Source organism: Candoia aspera, chromosome 2, assembly GCF_035149785.1.
Source record: "Candoia aspera isolate rCanAsp1 chromosome 2, rCanAsp1.hap2, whole genome shotgun sequence".
In the NCBI taxonomy this organism is placed as follows: domain Eukaryota; kingdom Metazoa; phylum Chordata; class Lepidosauria; order Squamata; family Boidae; genus Candoia; species Candoia aspera.
In genome coordinates, this window is record NC_086154.1 from 245,791,856 (window position 1) to 245,819,170 (window position 27,315).

A 27,315-nucleotide genomic window follows, 5' to 3' on the forward strand; every position below is an offset into this window, starting at 1 on the left:
CGCTGTTTTCCACTCATCCCCTTCCCTTATGCGAATGCGAAAATAGGCTTCCCTTAAGTCTAACTTTGAGAAGATTTTACCTTTGGCCAGATGTGATAACATATCTTTGATGAGGGGTAAAGGATATTTATTTAATATTGATACTGCATTGAGCCCGCGGAAATCGGTACATAGTCTCAAAGAACCATCCTTTTTTGGTCTAAAGAGAACAGGTGCCCCCACCGGGGAGTTTGCTGGCTCAATGAAACCCCTAGCTAAGTTTTTGTCAATGAATTCCCTCAGTGTAGTCAGCTCTTTAGGGGACATGGCATAGATTTTTGGGTGAGGTAATTTCGCATTGGGCAGAAATTCAATGGCACAGTCTGTCTTTCGGTGAGGCAGTAACCGATCTGCTTCCTTCTCTCCAAACACATCTGCAAAATCTTGGTATTGCCTGGGCAGTCCTTCTAGGGGTTCAAGGGTTTGTACAGTGGTGGTAGCCACCCGTCCACCCTCAATGTCCTCCAATAAGTCTTTTTCTGGTGCTTTATAAAATCCATCAGCAAACGTTACAGTTCTATGCAGCCAGTTGATAAAAGGGTTTTGTTGAACGAACCAAGGCATTCCCAAAATGACTAAAGGACTCCCCACTGGAGCTATGACAAAAGGTAATTTCTCCCAATGGGTACCCATTTGTAAAGCCACTAGTCCTGTGGAGTGGGTGACTGCTTTTCCCCCAGCCATAGTTCTGTCCAATTGTGTGAAGATCATTGGCCGTTGCAAAGGGAACGTGGGCAGTTCTAAGGCAGCTACAACATCGGGATGCATTAGCGAACGTGAACAACCCGAATCTAGCATAGCCCAGACTTCCACAGTTTTGGTTCTAGATCCCAATTTCAATTTGACAGTCAGTGTAGGAAAATTCCCACTCACCGAATCGTGGTCGCGCCCGGTTTCTTCCACCTGCCCAACGGCGCCCTTCAGAGCAGGTGGTAACCTTTTCCCGCCGGCTGGTCAAACTGTAATTCCTCCTCCTCTTCCCCAAATGGGAGGTCTGAAGGGTCGACTTCTGTGCAGGCAGCCCTCATCTTACGCGGTAATGATGGCGATTTTCCCGACAGTTTTCCTGGCCGCTCCTCCGGTCTGCGTCTCGGGCACGAAGTGGCACGATGCCCTTCCTTCCCGCATCTCAGGCATTGACCTTTCGCAAATCGTCGTTCTCTTTCTTCCTCCCAACTTTTCGTTTTAGGGCGGGTTGAAAATCCCATGGTGCGAGCCCCTCTACTTGCTCTGCCCTGCTTCAGTTCCTTGTTATGGGCGAACGTTTCTAGAGCGTTTTCCGCGCTGCCCGCCAACTGTATCCACCCATACGTTTTGGGATCATCCCGACACAAAGCCCACCGGAGGACTTCCGTCTCCAGTCCTTGTTTAAACATTTCCACTAAAGTTGACCGGGACCAATCCTCCACCTTCCCCACCAGGGCTTTAAATTCCAAAGCGTAGTCTGCGACGGAGAGGGTTCCCTGATAAAGTTTTTCAGTGCCCTTTTCGCTCTCTCTTGGGCCAAGGGGTCTTCAAAATGCTGTTTTAGTGCCCACAGAAACTCATCAAAGTCCTCTAACTCCGTAGCTTCTGTTTGGCATAACTGCACATACCAATCCGCTGCCCGCCCCTTTAGCTTGTTAGCAATAATATTAATTTTACCCTGTTCTGAACGAAAACTTCGCCCCCAATCGTCCATATAATGTCTAGCATTGGTAATGAAAAAGGATAGCTTGGTAGGGTCACCATCAAACTTTACCCCAAATGGTGGAAGGGTTCTTATCGGCTCCGCCGGCTGTGGTGGCTCCGCAAACGTCAACGCACGTCGAGCCCCCAGTGGTGGCCAATCCCTGGTTGCTCTCGACTCCCTTCCCCTCGATTGTCGGGAAGCTCGAGTCCTGCTTCTTCCCCTGAGTGACAGGGACCTCTCTCTCGGGTAAGCCAGTTGTGTGGGATCTTCCTCCCAATCTTCCTGCAGGGACACCGACCCTCTGGGGATATCCTTCAAGAGGGCCACTATCATGTCCATTTTATCCTCTATTGCTTTCATGCGGGCAGGGGTGACAGGCTCCTCTAAGGGTCTAGTGGTCACTACCACCCTCGGTGATAATGGGAGTTCAGGTTCCCAGGATGGCTGTGGTGAATCCCTCCCCATTCTTGCTTCCACCTCGGGCTGGAGTTCACCCCTTGTAGCACCCTGCACCGCCAACAATAGATCATCCAATTGGGCATCCCGCTTCTCTTGGCGCGCTGCCCTTTGGGCTCGCGAACTCGGAGCTACCAGGGTCTTTGTCGAGTCCGGCTCCTCTTCGCTCCCATCACTTTCGTGTAGTTGAGGTTCTATCATCGCTAGCACTCCCCTTTACCCAAACTTGGATGGGGCTAGCGGAAGATGATATAAATGATTCTCAGCTTTATGTAATGGTTGCCTAATCCCAAATACTCAGTCTCACAAGCTCGGGCTTAAAGATAACTGATTTATTAAAGGAATAGTATGCAAATACAGAGAAAGCTGAGAATGAGCAAAAGCGCGCCAAATACAAACTTAAAAGCCTTGCTCCCAACCCAGTCCCGCCCCGAGCGCTCGTTAGCAACCACCCCCACCCAGGTGCTAGCAACCGTTACATGTGCCTGGGAAAGTAACCTTGAACAGAGTTGCAAACCCAAACATACATTCCAAAGTAGCAAAATAAAGAGCACAGCAATAATGGAAAATACCAGGAAGCGTTCAAGCATGTAATACACGGATCGACGGTTTGACATGTGAAACGTTACGATGTTAACAGAACATCGAAACGGTGAACATGACATCATGCGACAAGCTGGCCTTGAGGAATCCAAGGCTGGAGTTAAAATCGCTGGAAGAAACATTAACAATCTCAGATATGCAGATGATACCACTTTGATGGCTGAAAGTGAAGAGGAACTGAGGAGCCTTATGATGAAGGTGAAAGAAAAAAGTGCAAAAGCTGGTCTGCAGCTAAACCTCAAAAAAACCAAGATTATGGCAACCAGCTTGATTGATAACTGGCAAATAGAGGGAGAAAATGTAGAAGCAGTGAAAGACTTTGTATTCCTAGGTGCAAAGATTACTGCAGATGCTGACTGCAGTCAGGAAATCAGAAGACGCTTAATCCTTGGGAGAAGAGCAATGACAAATCTCGATAAAATAGTTAAGAGCAGAGACATCACACTGACAACAAAGGTCCGCATAGTTAAAGCAATGGTGTTCCCCGTAGTAACATATGGCTGCGAGAGCTGGACCATAAGGAAGGCTGAGCGAAGGAAGATTGATGCTTTGGAACTGTGGTGTTGGAGGAAAATTCTGAGAGTGCCTTGGACTGCAAGAAGATCAAACCAGTCCATCCTCCAGGAAATAAAGCCAGACTGCTCACTTGAGGGAATGATATTAAAGGCAAAACTGAAATACTTTGGCCACATAATGAGAAGACAGGACACCCTGGAGGAGATGCTGATGCTAGGGAGAGTGGAAGGCAAAAGGAAGAGGGGCTGACCAAGGGCAAGATGGATGGATGATATTCTATAGGTGATGGACTCATCCCCGGGGGAGCTGGGGGTGTTGACGACCGACAGGAAGCTCTGGCGTGGGCTGGTCCATGAAGTCACGAAGAGTCAGAAGCGACTAAATGAATAAACAACAACAAATATATCTCCCTGCAACCTACAACTGCTAAACAAACCTGTCCCCCACCCCACCCCACCCCACCCCGTCTCATCCCAACTGGAATCCTGCGTCAGTCAAGCTACTTTGTGTGACTGATGAAGTGAGCTGCAGTTCACAAAAATGTATGCCTTTTAATACATGTATTAATTGGAAAAGGTACCAGATTCCTTCTGATTATTTGACCTCTGTGTTTGTGTTCACTGCATTAAGTAATTCATAAAGCAATAACTATATACAACTCCTCAGATGTTCCAGTCTGTTTTCATCGTCCCAAACTCACATCAGAACAGAATACCTAATGCTGTCTTAACCACGAGTAGATTGTGTTTTACTTGACAATGAACAAATCACTATGGTAAATAATTAAACCTAATGACTAAGATATGAAACACGACCAACATACCACATTGTTGAAAGTGATTACTGTACTATACTTCCTTGGGTTATTTCATTTTCCCACAGCCATTTAAAGATCTTTCAAAATTATTATTTTTATATTACTCTTGATATAACCTTTATTTGAAAATAATTAATTAAAAAAACTTTTTTCAATATCAGGGACATATAATGAGCTGGAACACAAAAGATAAAGAAGTACAGCTAAAGCACAACCTTTTCTTTTCTTAGGAGTGCTGTTGCAGTAATGATTCCAGATGTAGTTGAATTCCAGATGAAATGCAACACTAGGTCAGACCATGTACTTTCATCATGTCGTTCTGAACATTTTGTTCATTTGCACAGATGAATACCCAAGCATTGGCCTTCAAGGACACTAACATCCCTTCTCAATTATACTTTCAAGCTAGAAGTCGCTTGATGTCACTGGTAAAGTGACTTGGTTGCTCTCTAAGAAAAACTCATTCTCTTCTTTCTTTTGTTTCTATTTTGCCTGAAATAAGACCTTATTGAAGTCATGGCTATGCTTTATTCCATTAACTATTTTTTTTGTCAATTGTAGTTTCCCATTGACTTAATCGCAGTTATTTTATGGGACTGACTACAGAAACTGTGGGTCCTACTTCCCTCAGAAGAGACCTATATTGCAGTAAAAGCTTCTAAGGAAGGCACAGCCCAAAGACCCATCAGAAGGCATCTTGAATTTATCTCTTGAAAAAGAGCGTCCTGACAGCAGACCAACAGTCTCTCCATTATGGTAAAATGCACTGTTTATTTGTAAAACTAAAGCTCTTATTTTAAAATTTCCATCTACAAATGTTCAGCCCCCCTTTCTTCTTTTTCTTCCTTCCTCTCCCAGTTTATCTCCGTTGTTGTTTCTTGTTTTGTGTGGTTTTGATTCTCAAATGTTTTTAAGTTTGTAAACCACCCAGAATCAATGGGAGCCAGGTGACACATACATTTAATAAATAAATATTAAATTAAATTAAATTAAATTAAATTAAATTAAATTAAATTAAATTAAATTAAATTAAATTAAATTAAATTAAATTAAATTAGCACGTGGCTTAGGGGGAGGGCATTATCTCTGGTTACATTGGTTTCTGGAGTTTCACCTATTCGCAATAGGTTTTGTGGCTATGTTCGCACGATACTCCAAGCTACAAAGCGGTCAACTACATTTCAGCCTACCCAGCTGCATGAACCACCCCACGTTCATAATTCACTGCCCTGCACAAAACTACGTAAGTGGTTGTAACCATCCAAACTCAAACGAACCACGTGGTATTACGTCATTCCTCTAAGCCCCGCCCTGCGCAGAAGGCTCTGTGGACGTCATTTCCCAGCCGGCCAAGCCCGGACTCTTGTGTTCGCCTCTTTTCCTTCCGCCTTGGCCTCGACGGAGCTATTCGATTGTTACGCTCCCTTTACCGGAAGCGTGTGGAGGAGATTGCGGAAGCCGGGGCGGGGTTAATTCTTTCTCGTTCTGGCGGCTGAAAGAAAATGGTGAGTTGGTGGGGGCTGGTGGAAGATCGGTTTCCATCCAGCGCTTTTGGAGGCTGTTGTACCCGGGACGCGGGAGGGGAAACTTGCCTAGAGTTTATCAGACGTAGAGAACGGGGTATTTTCCCAACACGCTCCCGATTTCTTACAGTGATCGACAGCGGAAGAGTTCAGTCCCAAAGCTAGGCCGAAGTGCATTTTTCAGCCAGGAGAACGGTGCCTTTTCAGGGGCTTGTTGGGCGTCGCTGGGACGGGGTGAAGGGCCGGGCAATCCAGACCTTGAGGGGAGGGAACAATCTACGTGGTCGGTTCAAGTTCTCCCTCTCAGCTTCGATATATTGGAACCTCTTTTAGTTGCCTCAGAATGAACCTTGAAACGTGGTTCTGCGATTTACCGAACAGAGCATGGTTTAAAAGACGAGGTGCGGTGTGTGGGGCAACTGAGGCTTTAATCACGTGTCTAATTCAGAGGCGTTTGCTTGGGCTCTGGGGACTGGATAGGTTGCAGTCAGGTAATTCAGGGATCGTTTTAGTAACAAAGGAAAGGAATAATAAAGAGAGGCCGTGTAGAGACTGGGAACTTTTCCTCAGCCTATGTGTGTACCTTATTTCTACTGGTTTATCGTTCAGACGTGTGCAGCTAAACAGTTTATTCTACGGTGCATGGTTTGTGCCAGATCTGTTTGGATGCTAGTTCTCCCAATATGTGATCTGGATGTTTTGGGATACATCGTCCATCAACTCTGGTCAGCATGGGGTACTGCTAAACATTCTAAACGTGGAACAGCCTCCCATCCTATCTAATCTCTCACAATTTAGCAGGACCTATGCTGTGCGCTCAGTATTAGTTAAGTGCATAGATGTAGTGTCTTAGTGAATGTTTGAGTTTGAAAGCTTTATAGTTGATCCCGTGCTCGCTCACAATAGTTTTGATTTCAATGCCTTGCTTCACCCATGTGGTTAAGTCAAATTTAATTTGTTCTTAACTTTATATGATGGCTGAAATAATGCCTTGCAGTTAGTAAACCATGTTTTCATATGTCAGGTGGGGTTGCAATAAAGTCGTGCTGTGACTTCTAAACCAGCATGCATAGGATTATCTCTCTGCTGTTAAATTTAGTTTATTGAATTATGAGTTACCTTTATATCAACACAGCCATACTAGCTAAAAGGTGAACTAACAAAGTACAAAACCTGTTAGGGTTAGGTGAGTATCTTCATTTTACTTTCACAGTTGCTGTATTTGAGGACGATAATGGTTACCATCTTATCTTAGCCAGAGAGAGATCTTCCAAAACATTCTGCTTCTGATATAGAAGGCAATAAATAGCCATAATGGTTGGTAGCAATTGACAACTAATTTTCCATTAATTTGTTCACAGTCCCTTGAAGGCCATATATTTATTTATTTAGAAAATGTATGACTTGCCATCTTAAAATACATAGCTGTGTGGCTAACAGCCAGTTTACAAAAACAAAACAAAAAAGTGACCAAAGTTAAAAATAATCTAGTACAAAAGAAAACCAAGGTACCATATAATATACTCACAAAACAGGCACATGTATATCTCGTTAACATCCTGGCCCTAATGCCCGGGGGGGAGAAGCCAGGTCTTAACAGCTCTCTGCAAGGCCAAGAGAATCCTGCAAGATGATACTGTTTAATAAAGGGGATATATTAATCTTGGGCCAGTAAATTTCATGGGTTTCTTGTAGTCTGTTCTTTTTTTAAAATCATGTTCTGTCCTAACTCTGCCATGATTTAAGTATGTGGATGATTCTGGTTTCCAGTAGTGTGGGGTGAGAAAATTCTCTACTACCTTAAACTTCTGATTCATGTCTCTCAATATACCTTTTTTTAACTAAAAAGCCAAAGTATTTCTTCAGAGCTCTTGATAATTTTGTACCACTGTTCTTTTGTTTGGAGGATTAGATTGTTAAATTTGTATCCCACCTCTTCTCACTACCAGAAGGTAATGTATATAACACTCTTTCCAATTTTCCCACCACAACTCCATGAGGTAGATTGTGTTAAGAAAGAATGACTGACCTAAAGTTGCCCAGTGAACTTCCATGTGATCCAAGGTGAACTTGAATTTGGGTCCTGTCACAACACACCTTAACCATTACCACACTATGGGTGTGCATGTATATACACTTAACATGCAACTTAAACAGTAAGTGCCATTTTTTACAAGCAAATGATGGCACCTGAGAAGAATATATGAATAAAAAGAAAGTTCCTGCAAAGGTTAATCCATTGTGTGAAGTTGAGAGACATGAAGAATTTCTAAGCAGTTGTGTTGTACCTTTAAAATAAACATACAAAAGGTTTCTATATAGAGAGAGAACATGTCAGTAATTCTTGATATGATATTGCTTTTGTTTTGCCACCTAGGGGTTGCTTAAAGCTTCCACAGAACTTGGGAAAAGAGTGAATATTTTGCAGTCAACATTCTTTTATCTATTGAGTTGGACTAACTTGATAACATTTTCTCCTCTGTAAAACACATTAGCTACTGATGCTCCATCAAGTGTTTTAAGAATCATACAGATCTTATAATCCAACTAATCTAACAGGTATGAGTTACAGTAATGCCATAATTTGTATAAATTAATTTCCATGTCTGTTTCAGACAAAAGGAACATCATCTTTTGGCAAACGCCGCAATAAAACACACACATTGTGCCGGCGATGTGGATCCAAGGCTTACCATCTCCAGAAGTCCACCTGTGGAAAATGTGGATATCCTGCTAAACGCAAGAGAAAGTGTAAGAATGACATTTTCCAAAGTACATCCATGCATTTTTATTGGCAACAATGGGGAAGTGAGCTGCTATTGATTACTTCCAGAAAGCTAGCCTACGTTTCTGGGATTTCCTGATGCCTATCCATCACAGTACTAATCAGGTCCCATACATCTTTGTGAATCAGCCAAGGTGGGTTAGGTACTTCCCTCGTCTCTAGACCCCTTCCCCAATAAACAATATTGAAATGGCAACTAGCTTCTTAGCAAGATGTTATGTATTTATGTAGGATGTTTTCGTGTCAGGCTTTTATTTATTTAGTTTAATCCAAGTGCAGTGCGTCAACAAAATGCTTTATGTCCTATCAAGTTTCTCCTTTGTCTTCAAGTCACACTTACTAAATGGACAAGTCCATGCAATTTTCTAGCCAGCATTTTTGGAAATGGTTTGCATTTCCTTCTTTCTGGGACTGAGAGGGAATGGCTGGTCCAAGGTCACCCAGCTGGCCTGTACAACTAAGGAAGGCGTAGAACTCAGGGCTCCCTGCTCCTAGTCTAACAGTTAACCATTAGATCAAACTGGCCCTCATCATATTTTTACTGTGTTTTAATTGTTCTCTATTTTGGGATTGTTTTCAACAACAGATGCTACAGGTGTAAAATATATAAATAAGTAAAATTCAATATTTTCATTATTTTTCTCCTTAGACATCTCAAAAAGTGTTAACATGGAGGTGGAGAATAGAGTCTTGTACAGGGATGGAAACATCCAGGCTCAGATTTTTGTTCCATATCTCACTGGGTGATCTTAGGCCATTCATTGTCTTTCAGCTTCAGCATTTTTGTGGGAATAAAATGGGGCAGTGGAAGTGTGTAACTGGAACTCCATAGAGTAAAATGGAATAGTAATTGTGTATCATCACTTTTTTTCTAGATAACTGGAGTGCTAAGGCCAAAAGGCGCAATACTACTGGGACTGGCCGTATGAGGCATCTAAAAAAGGTCTACCGAAGATTCAGGTAAGACCCCTCTGGATTTATCTTGGCTGAAACCCAGAAGTATCAAGATGTTTGGCTAGAACAGTGCAGCCAAACTTCTGAATCACAATCTATATTTTTCATGCATATCCCTACAAATGATACTGAAGCTCCTGTAATAACAAATGTAATTACCACAAGTAATGGGCAAACTTCTGCATATTTGCCCCAGAAACCATCTGGGTTTTGTCGTCATTCCTTGCAAAGGCTTAGTTGAATAAATAAAATCAAGTCTCTGTTGAGCTTGATTCCTGATGACTTCACAGACACATCTGCTTAATTTTCAGAAGTAGTTTTCTGTACAGAAGTAGTTTTCTGTTGCCTTCTGTTAGGCTGCTGTGGTGTCTTTCTTGATGGTCTTCCATCCAAATACTAATAAGGCTCCACTTCGATTGGCTTGCCAGTCCATATAAGGTTAAGGCAGGTACCTTTGGAGTAAATTTGAATTGCTCGCCCAAGTCAGTTACCCACGCATACCTTTAAAAGACACTAACCTTGTACTTCAATATGATTGGAATAATTCATCCAAATGATTTGGGAGTCACAACTTCAGCTTACTTTGATATGTGGATGAGGTTATATGGATTTTAGCAGCTTATCTGTGATGTTCCTATAAAAAAAAGTCTGAACATCTGATTTCTTAAGTGATTAACTTTGTAACTGAGATAAGCTGATTTTAAAAAAAAGAAAATATCAAATCAAATAAATGGAAATGCTTAAACACAAAAAGTCCTGTTTCTTCTTTGCTTTATACAGGAATGGATTCCGTGAAGGAACAGCGCCAAAACCCAAGAGAGCTGCTGTTGTGGCTTCTAGCTCATCTTAAGGACTCAAGTGTTGATTTAAAATAAATGGCTAATCTACAAAGACAAGTTGTCATCTTTCTGCAGTGTTCAGTTTGTCCAAATTTGTTGATTCATCTTGTTCCTTATTAATCTGAAATCTGCGTGTAAAATACAGTGTTTTTTTTTTTCAAATATACAAAGCACATTTCTTAAATCTAACAGAAAATACAGATTTCTTTTAATGTTTCAATGAAGTGTTCATAACTAGGTCTGTATATCCATATACATAATACGGCCATTTGAGCTATAATCAGAATCTTGAACTGGTCAAACCTGCTCCCATAGCAATGACAGTGGGAGACTCATGTCTGTTGGCCATGATTTCTATTTTTCAGTATCTGCAAGCAGACTACAATTTCCATAGTACAATTTTAAGATAGAGCAGTGTTTCTCAATCTTGGCAACTTAAGATGTGTAGACTTCAACTCCCAGCGTTCCACAGCCAGCATGTCCACACACCTTCAAGTTGCCAAGGTTGAGAAACACTGAGCTAGAGTATTCCTCAATCCCTGTTCCGGTGTGGTGGTGCGCAAAGTGGAAAGCTGGCCTACTGAAATGCAAAGCACAAATTTCCAGCTTGCTTCTATATGTGGGACTAAAGGGCAATAACAGCCTGAGAGAGGAAGGGGAGATGGATAGGAGGTAGCCTTCTTGTAAATCCCTGCTTTTTAGCCAGTTACATTGTCTACAACAACCTTTCTGTGAGTTGGGAAGGTCTCCCCAGCTAATATTTCAAGAGGGCACCTGCACCATGTTCTCAAAATTGTTCAACAGCCCCAAAAGTTGAGATAGTTGATATAGTGGCCTGGTTTAAGGATTGGAAAAGTTGTTTTAGAGACCTGCCCAAAGGATTCTAATGAGCTGATATCTGATGCATTGACCTATGGTTGGATCCAGGCTTTGTCATGGTTACAATAGAGTGATCAGAAGCAATTGCACTTTAAATCTTTAAGCATAACTAATAGTCACTTTTATTTAGGGTGTGCTTATAGCTAACCACAGTACTCGTAAAACAATAAAATACAATACAATGTAATATAATGTAATGTAGAATCCTATCAGCTATAAAACAGTACAGTATAATAATATAGATAGTCTTAATTCCAGCCCAAGCATAATAGAAATTTATAAAGAATATCGGCTAAATTCTTCCAGCTTTTTAAGGTCTTGTGAAAGGAAATGTTTTAAAGCCCTTTCTAGACTTCAAGAGATCGGTCTCCAGACTTAATTTAAGAGCAAGTTGATTCTGGGGGCTAGCAGCTAGATGGGGGAAAATGGCAAACTTAAAAAGGTTACTTTGCAGGTCCCCTGCTGTAAATTGATAGCAATTGGGAAGGTCAATTCATACTATGCGTCAATAATACTGGAGTAGAAAATAACAATTGAATCGCGTGTCAGAAATCTGAAGAGATTTTTTTCTTTATGGCAAAATTAATCTGTAGGATAAACAAAATAATTAGTCGTGCCTACTCCTTTTCTCAGTTGTGCTCATGGTAATCATGCAATGCAGATTAGAATCCTAGGCAGAAAGGGAGGGGCCAGATGTTCAAACTTGCTACAGAAAAGGCTGAGGAACAAGGTACATTATTGCTGATGCATGCTGGATGACTGACAAAGCCAAAGAATACCAAGAAGAAGTCAGTAGGTGCTTCATTGATTATAGAAAGGCTTTTGATTTTGTTGATCATGTCAAGCTGTGGAATATACCTAGAAAAATCTCATTGTCCTCATGCAAAACCTGTAGACACATCAGGAAGCCACAATCCAGATGAAACATTGGGAAAGAGGCTGGCTCCAGGTTGGCAAAGGAGTAAGACAAGGCTGTATACTTGATGGTACGTCAACAATCAATGGCAATTAAAACGTCCTTTTGACTTCGGGTAATTACAGTGAAAAACAAGGAAAGAAAAATCCGGGTCTATTAAAATCACAAATAGTATCTTATAAAAACTTCCCCAGAGAAATTCAGTAAAAGATACAAAATGTTGGGTGCACAAGATGGATCTGTATAAAGGCTGCCAGGAGCTGTGAGTCCAGGAGGATCCCCAGATTGTTCACCAACTCTGCCTGAGGGATTGCTAACCCATCCAGAGTTATGGTGGAACAGCTCCAAAACCATATATTACAGAACCTCTGTAGAATCCACTTTTATCTGAGTAATGTTCAGTGAAAGTAACTTCCTTCTAGATAAAACTGCATTTTGGATGCTATGAGGATGTTCACAGAGATGTGATCTTAATCAGTGGGATGGCAGAGAATATATATGATCTGCTCCTATGGTTTAATAGTTTTGTGCAGTGCACGGTCCGCTCTGCTTTTGCCAGCCAAGTGTACAATAATGTTCCACTTTGCAGTAAAGCAGAAAAGTCCCAGACTGAATTCCTGTCAATACTATTAAAATGGCAATTGGGTGACAGGAAAGATTTTGCCACCTTGTTGGAGAGCTTCAAGAAATAGGGTGGAAAATAGGTCTGTGCAAATTAGCTCTGATTCAGTTCATATTGGAGGTTTGAGATTTAAAGCGGGCTTGATTTGATATATGATATACGAAAAAAGATTTGCCAACAGGCTATAATTGGGAAACTTCCAGACACCAGAAGCTGCTTTATTTTTTGGAGAATAGGATGAAAAGAGCAGACATGATATTACAGATCTTTTAGAGGACGTTAACCCCACTAAGGTTCAACTAGATGGACTCAAGGGTTTTATTGCAATATAAAAATGTATTTCCTCATAATACCTTTTTTAGGACAGACAGCAGGACTGAAAAAGTCCAGCTTGGCTTCTAATATGTAGTATGTTCTATAAATACTCAGAACTGTTTTAATAATAAGCCCCTACCTCTTCTCTTGCTTTTCTAGAGTGCTGTGAGCTAGTGTGTTCCCATCTCTGATCTTCAGGGTTTTGGGAGGAGCCAGGAAGCCTAGCACAGGTGCTTGGCAAGCTCAGCCCTTCCCAGGAAGGACCTCTTCAACAATGCCAAGATTTGATTGTACCAGAGCTGCAGTCTGCAGCAATAAATGCAGAGACAGTGGAAGCAGGCTGGCGGAGTGAGATACAGTGCCACAGAGATAGGCTGGCACAGAATAAATGAATTCATTGCCTTGCTTTCACCCTGTTCTTAAAAGCCATAAATGTTCACAGCAGCACCTGCACAAAGGAACTCATTGTAATATGGAGAGACTCAAACTAGCCCTAATCATGCTGTATCTAAAAATAATAATGTTGGACCCAAGAGCGCGTATGGTCAGCCCTGAGTCCGTATTCAGAGCTCTGAGAGATGAACTGAACTCCCACTTATGCTGGCAAGACCATCAGAAAAGAAGTGCGATGTTCTATTAGCATGAGCAACTTTTAAAATGGCTGGCTGGCTGGTCAGCCACAGTAAAGTTGAGAGCTGAGAAAGTTGAATGATGGCCAAAACAACATTAGCCTTACTAGCCGCAATACATGTTTGGAAAGACAACAAAAACCCTGGGCACTTAAATGGTCAATTAGCAAACAAAGCATTATCAGCAATCAAGCAATTATCCGTCCCTTCACTGTGAGATCCCAGCCTACCCACTCACATCTTTAACCCCAATATATTTTCCAGAAAAGCCATCTTGTTAGGTTTGTATGCCTTTTCGTCTGGCTTGAGATTTCAAACTTCCCCAGACCAGTTCTGGGTGGACTGGGCCCTCTAAAGTCAGTGGTATTTGGGTGTTTTGGCCATAATAAACATTACAGTGAGTAAGATTAGTGAACTGTGTAGATGCACAAACATTCAGGCAGCTTTTGCATAGCTCCTTAGGAAGATACAACTTCTAGAATGTCTAACCTTTTTCTCTCTCTCCCCCATCCCTATCTTTCTTTTCTTTTTTCTGTCTCTGCTATCTGCCTGTCTCTCTCATACACACAAAAACATTTGTGCACACATCCTACTCACATGACACTAGGTTGCTTACAATGTATAAAGCTCAAACACGTCTATACAATAAAACAATTCACAAGCCCACTCTTCTACCTCCTGACCAATTACTTTCTTGCCTGCTACACTAGCCACACTTTCTTTCAGCTTGGCGAATATGGCTTCTTATCAGAAGGACTCTGAAGAATGTCCTAATTACAAATCTTAGTGTAATGTAAACTCCAAGGTGATGATATTCTATATTCTTAATATTCTTAATCATTTCAAGGATTGCCCTTCTGGAAGGATTTATAGTAAATCCTTAGTAATAGCATTGCAGAAATAGTCCCACTAATTCTTTGGAGGAGTAGATCAAACCTTAGTTCATCCTATTCTCTCATTACAGGGCAGTAGCTTTACACTTTTTGAAAGCATAACTCACTTGCCCTGACATTAGCAGATCTGGAGACAAGAGCCAGCATGCTCTGCCACTGCTTAAAAGGAAGCAAGCCATTTGGGGGTCAATTCGCAGCAGGCATTTCAGTGTTGAAAACGCTCTACTTAGCCCAGACAAGCCAAAGAAGGATCTTTCTTTTCTTATTTTTAACTTTTAAAAAGCCTACGGAGGCTCTGTTCGCAAATCTCCACCAAAGAAAATGTTAATCGGCTAGGTTCTCAGTTAATCTCCTAGTGGTTCCATTCCCAGAATACATCAATTACTTTTCCCAAATAATATAATTAAGTTGCGAGATTGTCTGATGAAGATAAAGTTAAATCATGTCGCCTAGAATTAATAATGGTGATCATATTTTATTTGTTAGAATCTCAAAGCAGTGAAAAAGCCATAGAATCTCTCTGGAATCTTAGAAATATAAAGCTAGATTCAGCCCTCTGATTTGCTCTGTTGATTCAGTTCAGGTCCTCTTTTTCATTTGAGGATCAGTGATTCGAACAAATCTTAATTTAATCTTTGCACAACCCTAGATGGGCAAGTTGCCTACCCATGTACAAAATAGCATACAGAATGCTCCAAATCCCATCCCTGGCATATCCTGGGAGAAAATGTCTGCTCAAGGTAGGACCTAACTTCTTTTTGGAGACAGTGGATGCATTTGCAAAGAATCAACAGCCAAGGAAGGCAGTGGACAGGGTCAGGATTTTTGTGCAGATTTGTGCATTTGAGAGTTTAAGCCAGCCTTTCTCAACCTTTTGACCCTGGAGGAACCCTTGAAATATTTTTCAGGCCTGGGGGAACCCCTGCACATTCAGGCTAAAATATAGGCCACAAGTTACAAAATTATTATATTTGTTGCATGTGTAGCCTGTACATATGCATGAACAGTGTTCTTAAACTAAAAATAAAGAATGAAACTTACCTCTTGAATGTGCAGTTGCACAAATTTGAAATAATTTTTTAAAGAAATTGTGATCTCCCATGGAACCCCTAGTGACCTCTCGTGGAACCTTAGGGTTCCAAGGAACCCTGGTTGAGAAACCCTGGTTTAAGCCTTCCCACTTACATCTTTTACATCTTCTCAATTTTCTTTGCATTACCTTACAAAAATGGCAGGAAATTGTGCCCCTGCAGTTTGACGTTTACTTCTGAACTCCAACAGAACAATTTTCAGGGCTTCTGAAAGCTGAAACATGGGTTTGGGGCTGCATAGGGTCCACAGATAGGCCATCCCGGGCCTTTGAGAGTTGATTGCTAGGTTGAGAAATTGCACTTAGCTATATAAGGCAATGGTTTGATGTGAGATCTAGCAGCTTCCTGTTTCGGCATTCTTACACTTTCCAGTCTGATACTTTTTCAGCTTCCCACTTTAATAAGGAAGAATGCTATTGAAGCAAATATTTCAGTTATGATGGAAATATAAAACATACAGGGATCATGGACATCTCAACTCCCTGGCATGGCTGGAACCAAACGGCTGTTTTGCGATTAAGCCAGACATAACTGCATTTATCCAGTGTTATTTAACCCTTCTTTCCAGGGAAGTGTTTCTATTACATTCTGAACTGTATTTTGGTGCTGGCCTAACAATATTTGGCTGAAGGATGCATTTTGTTTTTTTGCCAAGACCTACTCCTGAATGACATGCACAGGGAACAGGCATGGTCTGAAATAACGGATGAGGGTTTGGTTTGGTTTTTAAATGGAAGAACGGTAAGAAAGCCTTTTATTTGCCTCCTAACCTGTTGCACTTTTTCCCCTGGGTCTTTGGCCACAAGTCAATTTTTGAGTTGTGAGCAATGGGGTTATTAACATCCTATTATTCTGGAAGAAATTTATTATTTTTAACATGCCTGTTCTTGTGTTTTTCAGTATGTCTGTCCTACAAAAGTACAGTATGAAGTTTTTCTCACCACTTTCGATGCCAGGAAAAACCTACTTGCTAATAAAGGGTCAGATATTAGATTGTTAAAACAATAGCATGTGTGTTTATCCGTTCAATCGTGTCATAAGTATATGTATATGTAATTTGTCAATGCCTTCTTCTGGAACATTTTTTGTATTTTCCTATAGTCTTGGGATTTCCTGATAGTCTCCCCCCTAAGAGTTAACCAAATACAACCCTGCTTTAGCTTCTGAACCTAGGCAACGCCAGCCAAATGGGGCTGCCACCGCAATCACGCCCTGTAGCACAACCCTTTGAAGGACAAAAAAAAAAATCGCGCAGTTGTGTTACAAACCAGAACACCCCGCAGCCTAGCAAGACTAGGCGTGGGCTTTCGCGATTCCGAGTCGGGCGGGCGCTTACGGGATCGCGTCTCGTCTCGCCTCGCCGGGCTATCCCGTCCGCCTCCCACTTCGCGTTACACGAGCGGGAGCGGGGACCGTCCAGCCCTTCCTCCTGGTGCGCAGGCTCGGCTTTCGGCGCAAGATGGCGGCGGCGGCGGATAAACAGAAACATGAGCACGGGCGGGTGAAGATCGGGCACTACATCCTGGGGGACACGCTGGGCGTGGGCACCTTCGGCAAAGTCAAGGGTGAGCGCTGGGAAGGGAGGGCCGATGAGCGGGAGGGCGGCGGCGGGGGGGGGCGCGGCGACCAGGCTGCCGGCCGGCTCTCCCCCCCCCCCCCCGGTTCAAGGGGCGACGGTGGGAAGGCGAAGAACAGGGCTGCGTCCTTCTCGCCTCGCGGGGGCCCTGAATAGCGAAGCGGCGCCTTTTTTCCTCCCAGAGGGGGGCAAGAAGGGGGAAGGGTCGTTTAGCGCCTTGAGGAAGGGTATCCTTGGGATTGCCCCCCCCCCAAGTTTGCAAAAAGCCCTTCCCCCTTCTTCGGGGCGGAAAGGAAGGGGCTGACCCTGTGGCTCCAGCGCGCCGGAGCATCCTTCAATCCGGAGCGTTTCTTTCTTTATCTTTGGGGGGGGGGCTTAACATACACCAGCGCACCCCACCCCCTTTGATAGGGATGCTTTTAAATCTGCTCCGAAAGAAGCTCCCCAGGACTGCCGAGGAAGCGGCCCTGGGCTGCTCCCGAGGCGCCTCACCGGCTTTATCCCCCCCCCTTTTCTTTTCCTTTTTTTTTTTTTTTGTTGCTTTCCCCCAGCCCCGAGTCCGGCTCGGGCTCTTGCAGTCTGGCCCGAAGCCGCGACCGTCCAAAGGGCTTCGCTGCCTGGGACTGCAAGCGTGTTTCCGGGCGGCCCCTTTGCGCGGTGACCCCGTGCGTGTTTTTCTTGCAAGGGAGCCTCACAGAGTGGGGCTCTCTTTAAGCGACGGGTCGTTACGCATGCAGTTGCAGCCCCGGGGACAGCCCGCTTGGTCTCCTGGGACTGATCCAAGTCCACTTTCAGACTCTTCCTGTGCTGCTATACCTCCCCCCTCCCAATTTTGTGCTTCCTGCTGGGCTAAGTTCCGTGTTATTGCCCCATCTAGTTTCAGCCAGTTCAGTGCTGCATCCTCTTGCTGTTCTCTCTTCTACCCCAAGGATGGCTTTGCTGAGATCTCTGTTGTAAGCAGGGAGTTAAAATGGGGAGATAGAAACAACAGTAAAGGTATTTTAGGTAGAAATCAGAGTTGTGTTCTCTTTGGAACACTTTCAATCAACAGTTCAAATTCTCTTTAAAAAAATAATGAATGGCTTGGCTGGAAATGTTGCATCAAGATGATTGGTGTGTGTGTGTGTGTGTGTTTGCTTGCATGTATGGCATTTCTAATTCATTCTGTTCTTCAAAGCTTTTAATTTCAAATGGGGTTAAAAGCTGAAGGAGGAGACTGTGTTTCTTCCAAAAACAAAATAAATCTGAAATCACTGTTGAAAGCATGCTAAAACAGCAGACTGCTTGATCCAGAACCTTAAGGCTGTTTGCTTAAGTGTTAGTCCTAGGTCTTCATGGAAAGAAGCAAAGATTTTGAATCGTGTAACAAAATCCAAAGGCATTTCTGTGGATCAGCAAGGAATGTTGGCTTTGTATGCTTGTTGAGGCATGTTTTACTTACAAAAATGTCTTGCCTTTCTACAGAGAATGATAATACAATAAATAATCCAACTTCACAATATAGTTAGGACTCATTGAAAGAATGGCAAGGTGTTTAATTTTATACTTAAAATGTGATGAACTGAATAAAAATTTGCTTGTCTTCTAAATTCTGAAATTTGTAGTCATATCTTCTTTGGGAACATATTCTTCACTTGTTGCACCGAGACAGAGTGAGCCCAAGAACTCACCAATCTGACCTCAATCTGACTGAGTTAGATTCTTTGTGTATGCTAACATATGTGGGCTTGCAGTGTCTCCTGTGAATCAAGGACAGAGGCTGCGATTAGGAACATTTTGAAGGAGTATACTGTAATAATGTCATTCCCTTTTTGTTCCATAAGGATTTATGCCATTCATCTTACTTTCATCGTTCGGTAACTTTTGACTTACGATTTTCAGGATGGCTTTATTCTTCTTTGGGTTGAATTAGTCCACTATGTCTTGTAAGTGTGATATATAGAATAGTGCTTCTGGAGTTCATATGGAGAAAAGGGTTCCCTCAGATAAGCCAATTCTGACCATTTGTTGCTTTAAAAGTAATAGCTATATCTGGAATTGCTCAGCTGCAATATAGGTGAACCATAACAAAAACAATGCATGCTTTGTGCCTGACCCCAGGGAGTCAGGTTATAAAGCTGTGTACCATTTGGAGCCTCAATACTGTTTTCATTATATGGAGCAATCTTGGGGATTACTGGAGCATCCGTAATTCTGGTAAGTCCCTGTCCTCTGGGATGGTATGAGAAATCTTCGTTAGATGCAACTGGTTAAATTACGTACTCCCCAATAGAAGAGAATATCTGTAGCTCAGGGTTGAACTGTGGAGTCCTTGATGCTCTCTGAGCTTGGTTGTCTGCTTGCAGATGTTTCATTACCTGACTAGGTAACATCATCAGTGCAAGTGAGTGTGGGGTTTGCTCCCGGTTTATATACAGTAGCTTGCCCTGCCATGTTGGTTGGGGTGTGGTTTTCTCCTTGGTAGTTCCTTGATTAGGGTATTGTTTTCTGTTTGATTGTTTGTCTGGTGTTAATATTGGCAATAATATAGGGTAGCTGACAGAACAAGCTACTGTATATAAACCAGGAGCAAACTCCACACTCACTAGCACTGATGATGTTATCTAGTTGGGTAATAAAATATCTGCAAGCAAACAACCCAGCTCAGAGAGCACCAAAGACTCTGCATTGTGTACTTGTTAAGGCTTTGTCTGTATTAGTAAATTGCCATAATTATTTGGCAGCTAATATTTAACAATATTTGCTCTTTCACAGCAGATTATCGTAGGCACTATCAGAGGCTAGACTAGTGGGGAAAAGTCCTTTTGAAAAGAGTCTGATTTTGCAGGAACAATGTAACAGCCTTTCCTGCTATTGAAATGTTGCCTTTCTTTCACAAAAAAAAAAAGATAAAGTAAGTGATAGGTAGATATCAATACCTTTTGAAATGCCTCTCGGCATTATAATTCAATATTAATTTTCATGCTGAGACAAAGGACTGCTGCAGTAACTCCCTGCTACTGCTAAATTGCATGGAAATACTCAACAAGTAATTATGTATTTACTCTTTAATTAGCTCAATTTATGCATATGGCCATATTCTTCAGTTGGTTTTTGGCCGAGGATTGGCTAGTTTTCCATCTGTCAGACTCACCTGCTCTTTAGAACACGCCGACCAAAAGAATTGGCCAGCTCCTGCCTTTGCCTGAATTGGGCCCCAATGCTGGGTTCTCTGATCAACTGCAATGCTGATAGACTAGTGCATGAATGGCAGCCAATAGTAAACAGTAAGGAATGTATTCTGGAGTACCTTCTAAAGCAATTTTTAAACTTACTGAAGATGATCAGACCAAAGATGGGTACAGCATCTGAGTTCACCCCCATTTTCTCCTTTTCTTTCTTATTCACCGTTTGAAAGCGATTTGTATGCATGTCAGGTTGCTAGTTGCTTAGTGTGCTTTAGGTAGCTTAGCCAACAAGGTCAAGCCGTACAGCTTGATTCTTCTGTGCTCCTTTATTAGAAAGTCTCTGAGAGCTAAACAGAGGTATCCATTTGTGTTCCTGATATGTGCACATGAGATTTTCTTGATGGGATTGCTTTGTGGTACTATTAATAAGGCAGTTAATTGGCAGACCTGCTTAAAAACAATATAAGAACGGCATCTGCAACACAACTGTCTAGTTTTTGTTTGTTTGTTTCTTTAAGTAGAATACACTACAAAGTATCCAAAATCTCAGTTAAGAAATTGACTCTGTTCCAGCAGTTGCTGTCTGGGCAGTGCTCAGAAATATTGTGGGCATATGTTGTTCTTCTTACTGCTGTTGTAGACAGGGTTTTGAATTGGATGAATCATTAGATGTAAGATCAAAGTGCCAGTTTCTAATGCTTTTCCAGTATCTCTGACTAATGCAGCTGAATTGGCATAAAGGGGAAAACGATAACTAAGTCTGGACAAGTTCTTAGTAGCTTCGTATGTTGGAGATACTGTGTGTAATGTCTGTAATATATCTGTATAAAACAAACCTTGCCTCTAACAGAACATTGAAACACTTTGATTTTTGGATTCAGCAGCTGTGAAGTTGGAATTACAGTATAGGGTTTTGAACAAAATGCATTAGATGATCCCCACTTTTTAAAAAAATATATATCATTTTCAGGGAATTGCAACTGAATTGCCACTGAGTGAAGCACGTCTTGAGATATGAGCTTCTTCCCCCAGTGCGTGTCATGAAAATAGTTTTCTTCTACATGGTAGAAACCTGTCAGTTTGAGTTACTTTTGAATTTCATTTTGAGCCCTGATTTTGTTAAAGATAGCTCTGTAAATACTTAAATGCTTTGGGAATGGCCCTAGATCTTGAGAAAAAGGGCAAGCATGTACCTGACAGATTTCCACTATAAAGGCCATGCCTGACAATTGTGTTGTACTGTCTTTATTTAATTTCTGTTTATAAGCAAGTGGAATCTTGCTCTAATCACAGCTTGTGGTTCAGCATCTCTGAAAACAGAAATGTGGTCTTTGTGCTTCAAAATGAAAATAAGCTTTCCTTATTTCCAGGTGAACTATCTCAATCAGAGATGGTTAACTTGAAGCTTCTGGACAGTCCAGTACCTGAAGGGAATTCACTTGCCCCATCTTAATCCTAATTTAACTCTTTCAAGTATAATCCAGGTATGAATTCCATCTCTCCCTCCCACCCCCCGGTTTCACTTCTAAGAAAAAGAATCAATATATAATCAAGTGGATCCACAGCTAGTCTGCCTATTGAAATAGATAACTTTTCTTCCATTGACAAGTTTGTATCAGAGTCCATGTGCTATGTACTTGTAAAATTATTATTCAAGATTCTTCATACCTGTGAGTTTGATTGCTTGACTCCTAGATGGAAGGCCAACTACTTCTGCCTTATATATGGTGTGGCAGTAATTTGCTGAGGAGTGGATGATGTGACTGATGTATTCTGAGATGTTTACATGTAGCATGATTTAGTGCAGTGTTTTTTAAACTTGGCAACTTTAAGATGTGTGGACTTCACTTCCCAGGATTCCCCAGCCATTCTGGGAAATTTGAAGTCCACACATCTTAGAAGTTGAAGTCTACACATCTTAAAGTTGCCAAGTTTGAAAAACACTGATTTAGTGCATATTTCCACGCGAGTAAGTCCCACTGTAGGTGTGCTTAGAAACACGAGCATACAGTCCTTTGTGGGGGGGTTTTGTTTTGTTTTGTTTTTTCTGTCACCAAATATTTCAAGTTATTAAATAAGCTTAGAAATCACTGGAGTAGAAAATTTATCTAATTATTTTTATTGCCTTCCTTTACTTGTGGCTAGAAGTTTTATTGTGGCTAATAATTTTATTAATTATTAAATAAGCTTAGAAATCACTGGAGTGGAAAATTTAATTATTTTTATTGCCTCCCTTTTCTTGTGGCTAAAAGTTTTATTTTATTTTATACCTGGCCAAAAAAATTGGCAAGGAAATTTATATAAGGAGAATGAAAGGCAATGCATCTTTGTTGTCATGCGGTTGATTCTGAAAATGATGTGTTGCACTGTCCATACTAAGATTGAGAGAAATGATAGCAACTTTGTGTACTGTCCAGTCTGGAGCAATGGTGCTATGTTTTTGCTGCTGCTAGTTTTACAGGGAGCTTTTATACGTAAATATGGTAGTATTCCATGGATATCTGCTTGAGGAATTGTATTAAATGGATTAAACATCTTTAGAATGACAATAGTAATTAATCTTAATTGAAGAGCTTAGTGCTCTCTAAATTTTGCTGGACTGCAGCTTCCTGGAACTCTAACCAACATGGCCAGAGATGAAGGATGTGGAAAGTTCAGCAACATCTGAAAGGTCACAGGTTCTTCATAACAAATCTAGTTAGCTAATCTGATTGATTGATTGAGCTCTTTTGGTATAATTCTTTATAGCATGCTGGGATGTATGTTTTCTGTTTCAGAAGAGTGCAAGATCTAGTCTTAGCAAGACCCTTGAGTGGAGCTGATTTTGTGTATCTTAACTTGGATTCCACCTGGGCTTTGTTGTGAACAACAATATTTGTACTCTAACATTGCTTTTTACTCTTTGGGCTCTTCTGAAAAGCTTTTAAACTTTTGTTGAAACAGTGCTTTGTAATGTAGGACTTGTGCCAGGCTAAGCATATTTTCAGCTTTGTTGTTGTGCTTTATGGGGCATGACAAGTTGAGGGTAATGGGAATCCAGTGCAATAATATAACATTCCTTCCCTGTTTAAAATTAATTACTCTGTGCTGAGGACTGGCAGTGGTAATTCTGTCTGTAAAATCTCAAATCTGTCTGGGCTCAGCACATCTTAATTGAGATTTAGCTTGTTCAGAACCACTTAATCTGTGCTTGCAATGTTTGCCTGTTTGTAAACATGGGGCTAATTCATGCTTATAAATAGATGGTCAGCTGTGATAAGAAATATACCCTGCAGACAGGAAACTTTTTGTGAATGGAAAGATAGTTCCTTTTTCAAATTTATCAGTGTGTTCCAAGTGGTCATTGGAGGAACTTGAGATCAGGCAAGCTACCTAAGCTAAAAATGTCTCTGGATTATTTACTGTGTAAAGTGTTTGTATGCTACTTTTCAGGTGGATCTAGAGAGAGAATTATTAATACAGTAAATACTGATGAACATTATTCAGTGAAATAGAATGACATATTAACTATGGAGAAATAGCATTTTCTAATCTCATTCTTGAGCACCTCAATGATGCCATGAGCTAAACTGTGAAGGGCCACCCAAGAAGGGAAGGTCATGACAGAGAGGTCAGACTAAACGCGATCCCTGGGGAAGGTAATGGCAACCCACCCCAGTATTCTTGCCATGAAAACTAAATGGATCAGTACAACCAGAGATATGTCGGTATACCATCGGAAGATGAGACCCCCAGGTCGGAAGATGGTCAAAATGCTACCGGGGAGGAACAGAGGATGAGTTCAACTAGCCCCAGACGTGATGACGCAGCTAGCTCAAAACCGAAAGGACGGCTAGCGGCCGACGGTGCTGGTGGTGAACGGCGAATCCGATGTTCTAAGGATCAACACACCATTGGAACCTGGAATGTAAGATCTATGGGCCAGGGCAAATTGGATGTGGTTATTGGTGAGATGTCAAGATTAAAGATAGACATTTTGGACGTCAGTGAACTGAAATGGACTGGAATGGGCCACTTCACATCAAATGACCACCAGATCTACTACTGTGGACAAGAGGACCACAGAAGAAATGGAGTAGCCTTCATAATTAATAGTCAAGTGGCTAAAGCAGTGCTTGGATACAATCCAAAAAATGATAGAATGATCTCAATTCGAATTCAGGGCAAGCCATCTAACATCACAGTGATCCAAATATATGCCCCAACCACAGATGCTGAAGAAGCTGAAGTAGAGCAGTTCTATGAGGATCTGCAGCACCTATTGGACAGCACGCCTAAAAGAGATGTTATTTTCATCGCAGGAGACTGGAATGCTAAGGTGGGCAGTCAAATGACACCTGGAATTACAGGTAAGCATGGCCTGGGAGAACAAAACGAAGCAGGACATAAGTTGATAGAATTTTGCCAAGACAACTCACTCTGCATAACAAACACTCTCTTCCAGCAACCTAAGAGACGGCTTTATACATGGACTTCACCAGATGGACAACACCGAAATCAGATTGACTACGTCCTTTGCAGCCAAAGGTGGCGGACATCTATACAGTCGGTAAAAACAAGACCTGGAGCTGGCTGTAGTTCGGATCATGAACTTCTTATTGCACAATTTAGGATCAGACTAAAGAGATTAGGGAAGACCCACAGATCAGCTAGATATGAGCTCACTAATATTCCTAAGGAATATGCAGTGGAGGTGAAGAATAGATTTAAGGGACTGGACTTAGTAGATAGGGTCCCAGAAGAACTCTGGACAGAAGTTTGCGACATTGTTCAGGAGGCGGCAACAAAATACATCCCAAAGAAAGAGAAAACCAAGAAGGCAAAATGGCTGTCTGCTGAGACACTAGAAGTAGCCCAAGAAAGAAGGAAAGCAAAAGGCAACAGTGATAGGGGGAGATATGCCCAATTAAATGCAAAATTCCAGAGGTTAGCCAGAAGAGATAAGGAATTATTTTTAAACAAGCAATGCGTGGAAGTGGAAGAAGACAATAGAATAGGAAGGGCAAGAGACTTCTTCCAGAAAATTAGAAACATATAGGAAGGATAACAATATCGGGGATAGCTTTGATGGTGCGGTCAGTGAGCTAGAGCCAGACATCCTGAAGAGTGAGGTTGAATGGGCCTTAAGAAGCATTGCTAATAACAAGGCAGCAGGAGACCACAGCATCCCAGCTGAACTGTTCAAAGTCTTGCAAGATGATGCTGTCAAGGTAATGCATGCTATATGCCAGCAAATTTGGAAAACACAAGAATGGCCATCAGACTGGAAACAGTCAACTTATATCCCCATACCAAAAAGGGGAAACACTAAAGAATGTTCAAACTATCGAACAGTGGCACTCATTTCACATGCCAGTAAGGTAATGCTCAAGATCCTGCAAGGTAGACTTCAGCAATTCATGGAGCGAGAATTGCCAGATGCACAAGCTGGGTTTAGAAAAGGCAGAGGAACTAGGGACCAAATTGCCAATATCCGATGGATCATGGAAAAAGCCAGGGAGTTTCAGAAAAACATTTATTTCTGTTTTATTGACTATTCTAAAGCCTTTGACTGTGTGGACCATAACAAATTGTGGCAAGTTCTTAGTGGTATGGGGATACCAAGTCATCTTGTCTGCCTCCTGAAGAATCTGTATAACAACCAAGTAGCAACAGTAAGAACAGACCACGGAACAACGGACTGGTTTAAGATTGGGAAAGGAGTACGGCAGGGCTATATACTCTCACCCTACGTATTCAACTTGTACGCAGAACAGATCATGGGACATGCTGGGCTTGAGGAATCCAAGGCTGGAGTTAAAATCGCTGGAAGAAACATTAACAATCTCAGATATGCAGATGATACCACTTTGATGGCTGAAAGCGAAGAGGAACTGAGGAGCCTTATGATGAAGGTGAAAGAAGAAAGTGCAAAAGCTGGCTTGCAACTAAACCTCAAAAAAACCAAGATTATGGCAACCAGCTTGATGGATAACTGGCACATTATAGAGAAAACATAGAGGCAGTGAAAGGCTTTGTATTTCTAGGTGCGAAGATTACTGCAGATGCTGACTGCAGTCAGGAAATCAGAAGACGCTTAATCCTTGGGAGAAGACCAATGACCAATCTCAATAAAATAGTTAAGAGCAGAGACATCACACTGACAACAAAGGTCCGCATAGTTAAAGCAATGGTGTTCCCCGTAGTAACGTATGGCTGAGAGAGCTGGACCATAAGGAAGGCTGAGAGAAGGAAGATAGATGCTTTTGAACTGTGGTGTTGGAGGAAAATTCTGAGAGTGCCTTGGACTGCAAGAAGATCAAACCAGTCCATCCTCCAGGAAATAAAGCCAGACTGCTCACTTGAGGGAATGATATTAAAGGCAAAACTGAAATACTTTGGCCACATAATGAGAAGACAGGACAGCCTGGAGAAGATGCTGATGCTTGGGAGAGTGGAAGGCAAAAGGAAGAGGGGCCGACCAAGGGCAAGGTGGATGGATGACATTCTAGAGGTGACGGACTCATCCCTGGGGGAGCTGGGGGTTTTGACGACCAACAGGAAGCTCTGGCATGGGCTGGTCCGTGAAGTCACGAAGAGTCAGAAGCGACTAAACGAATAAACAACAAATCTCATTCTTTGGGGCAGGGTGATTCTTCAGAAGCTGCTGATTAAGTAGGAGTGGTACAGGCAACCTTTATGCTGATCCTGGAAGTCCCTCTTGCAGCTGCTGGAAAGATCTCAGAATTTTGTGACATAGTGGCTGAAAACCAAGGACATGGTTTTCCACCATTTTGAGGCAGGTAACGCCTGGTTACTATAACAGTAAGTGCTAAAGAGCTTTTAAAAATGCAAAGGCCTTTTCTCCCCCAAACTGGCAAAGATAGACAGTTCAGGCTGTACCTACATCCATGGCATTGCCACACACACTTTCTATCATCACGTTGCCCACTGTGGGCTTGCACTTTCCAAAACATTAAGTGTGCAAAGATTAGCGTGAATAAGAGTTTGTTTCTTGCCTTGCATTGTGCCGAAAGTCTTGAT

The 27,315-nt window shown here is 41.9% G+C and overlaps 2 protein-coding genes and 1 non-coding gene across 3 annotated transcripts in view; all 3 read left to right on the forward strand.

Annotated features, from left to right (window-relative positions):
- The first annotated feature begins 5,488 nt into the window (after positions 1-5,488).
- On the forward strand, positions 5,489-10,273 carry RPL37 (ribosomal protein L37). The gene is made up of 4 exons (XM_063295715.1): positions 5,489-5,608; positions 8,242-8,377; positions 9,287-9,371; positions 10,146-10,273. The coding sequence occupies exons 1-4, from the start codon at positions 5,606-5,608 to the stop codon at positions 10,213-10,215; spliced, it is 294 nt and encodes a 97-aa protein (XP_063151785.1). The 5' UTR covers positions 5,489-5,605; the 3' UTR covers positions 10,216-10,273.
- On the forward strand, positions 9,982-10,061 carry LOC134492615 (small nucleolar RNA SNORD72). Its single transcript, XR_010067491.1, has one exon. It is a non-coding gene; the product is annotated as a small nucleolar RNA SNORD72 (small nucleolar RNA).
- Positions 10,274-12,232: 1,959 nt separating the features above from the next.
- PRKAA1 (protein kinase AMP-activated catalytic subunit alpha 1) overlaps positions 12,233-27,315 on the forward strand; it is a 39,589-nt gene continuing 24,506 nt past the window's right edge. Inside the window, exons 1-2 of the mRNA XM_063293164.1 lie at positions 12,233-12,261; positions 16,870-17,114. Coding sequence (XP_063149234.1) covers positions 12,233-12,261; positions 16,870-17,114 — 274 coding nt within the window. The remainder of the gene's footprint in view (positions 12,262-16,869; positions 17,115-27,315) is intronic.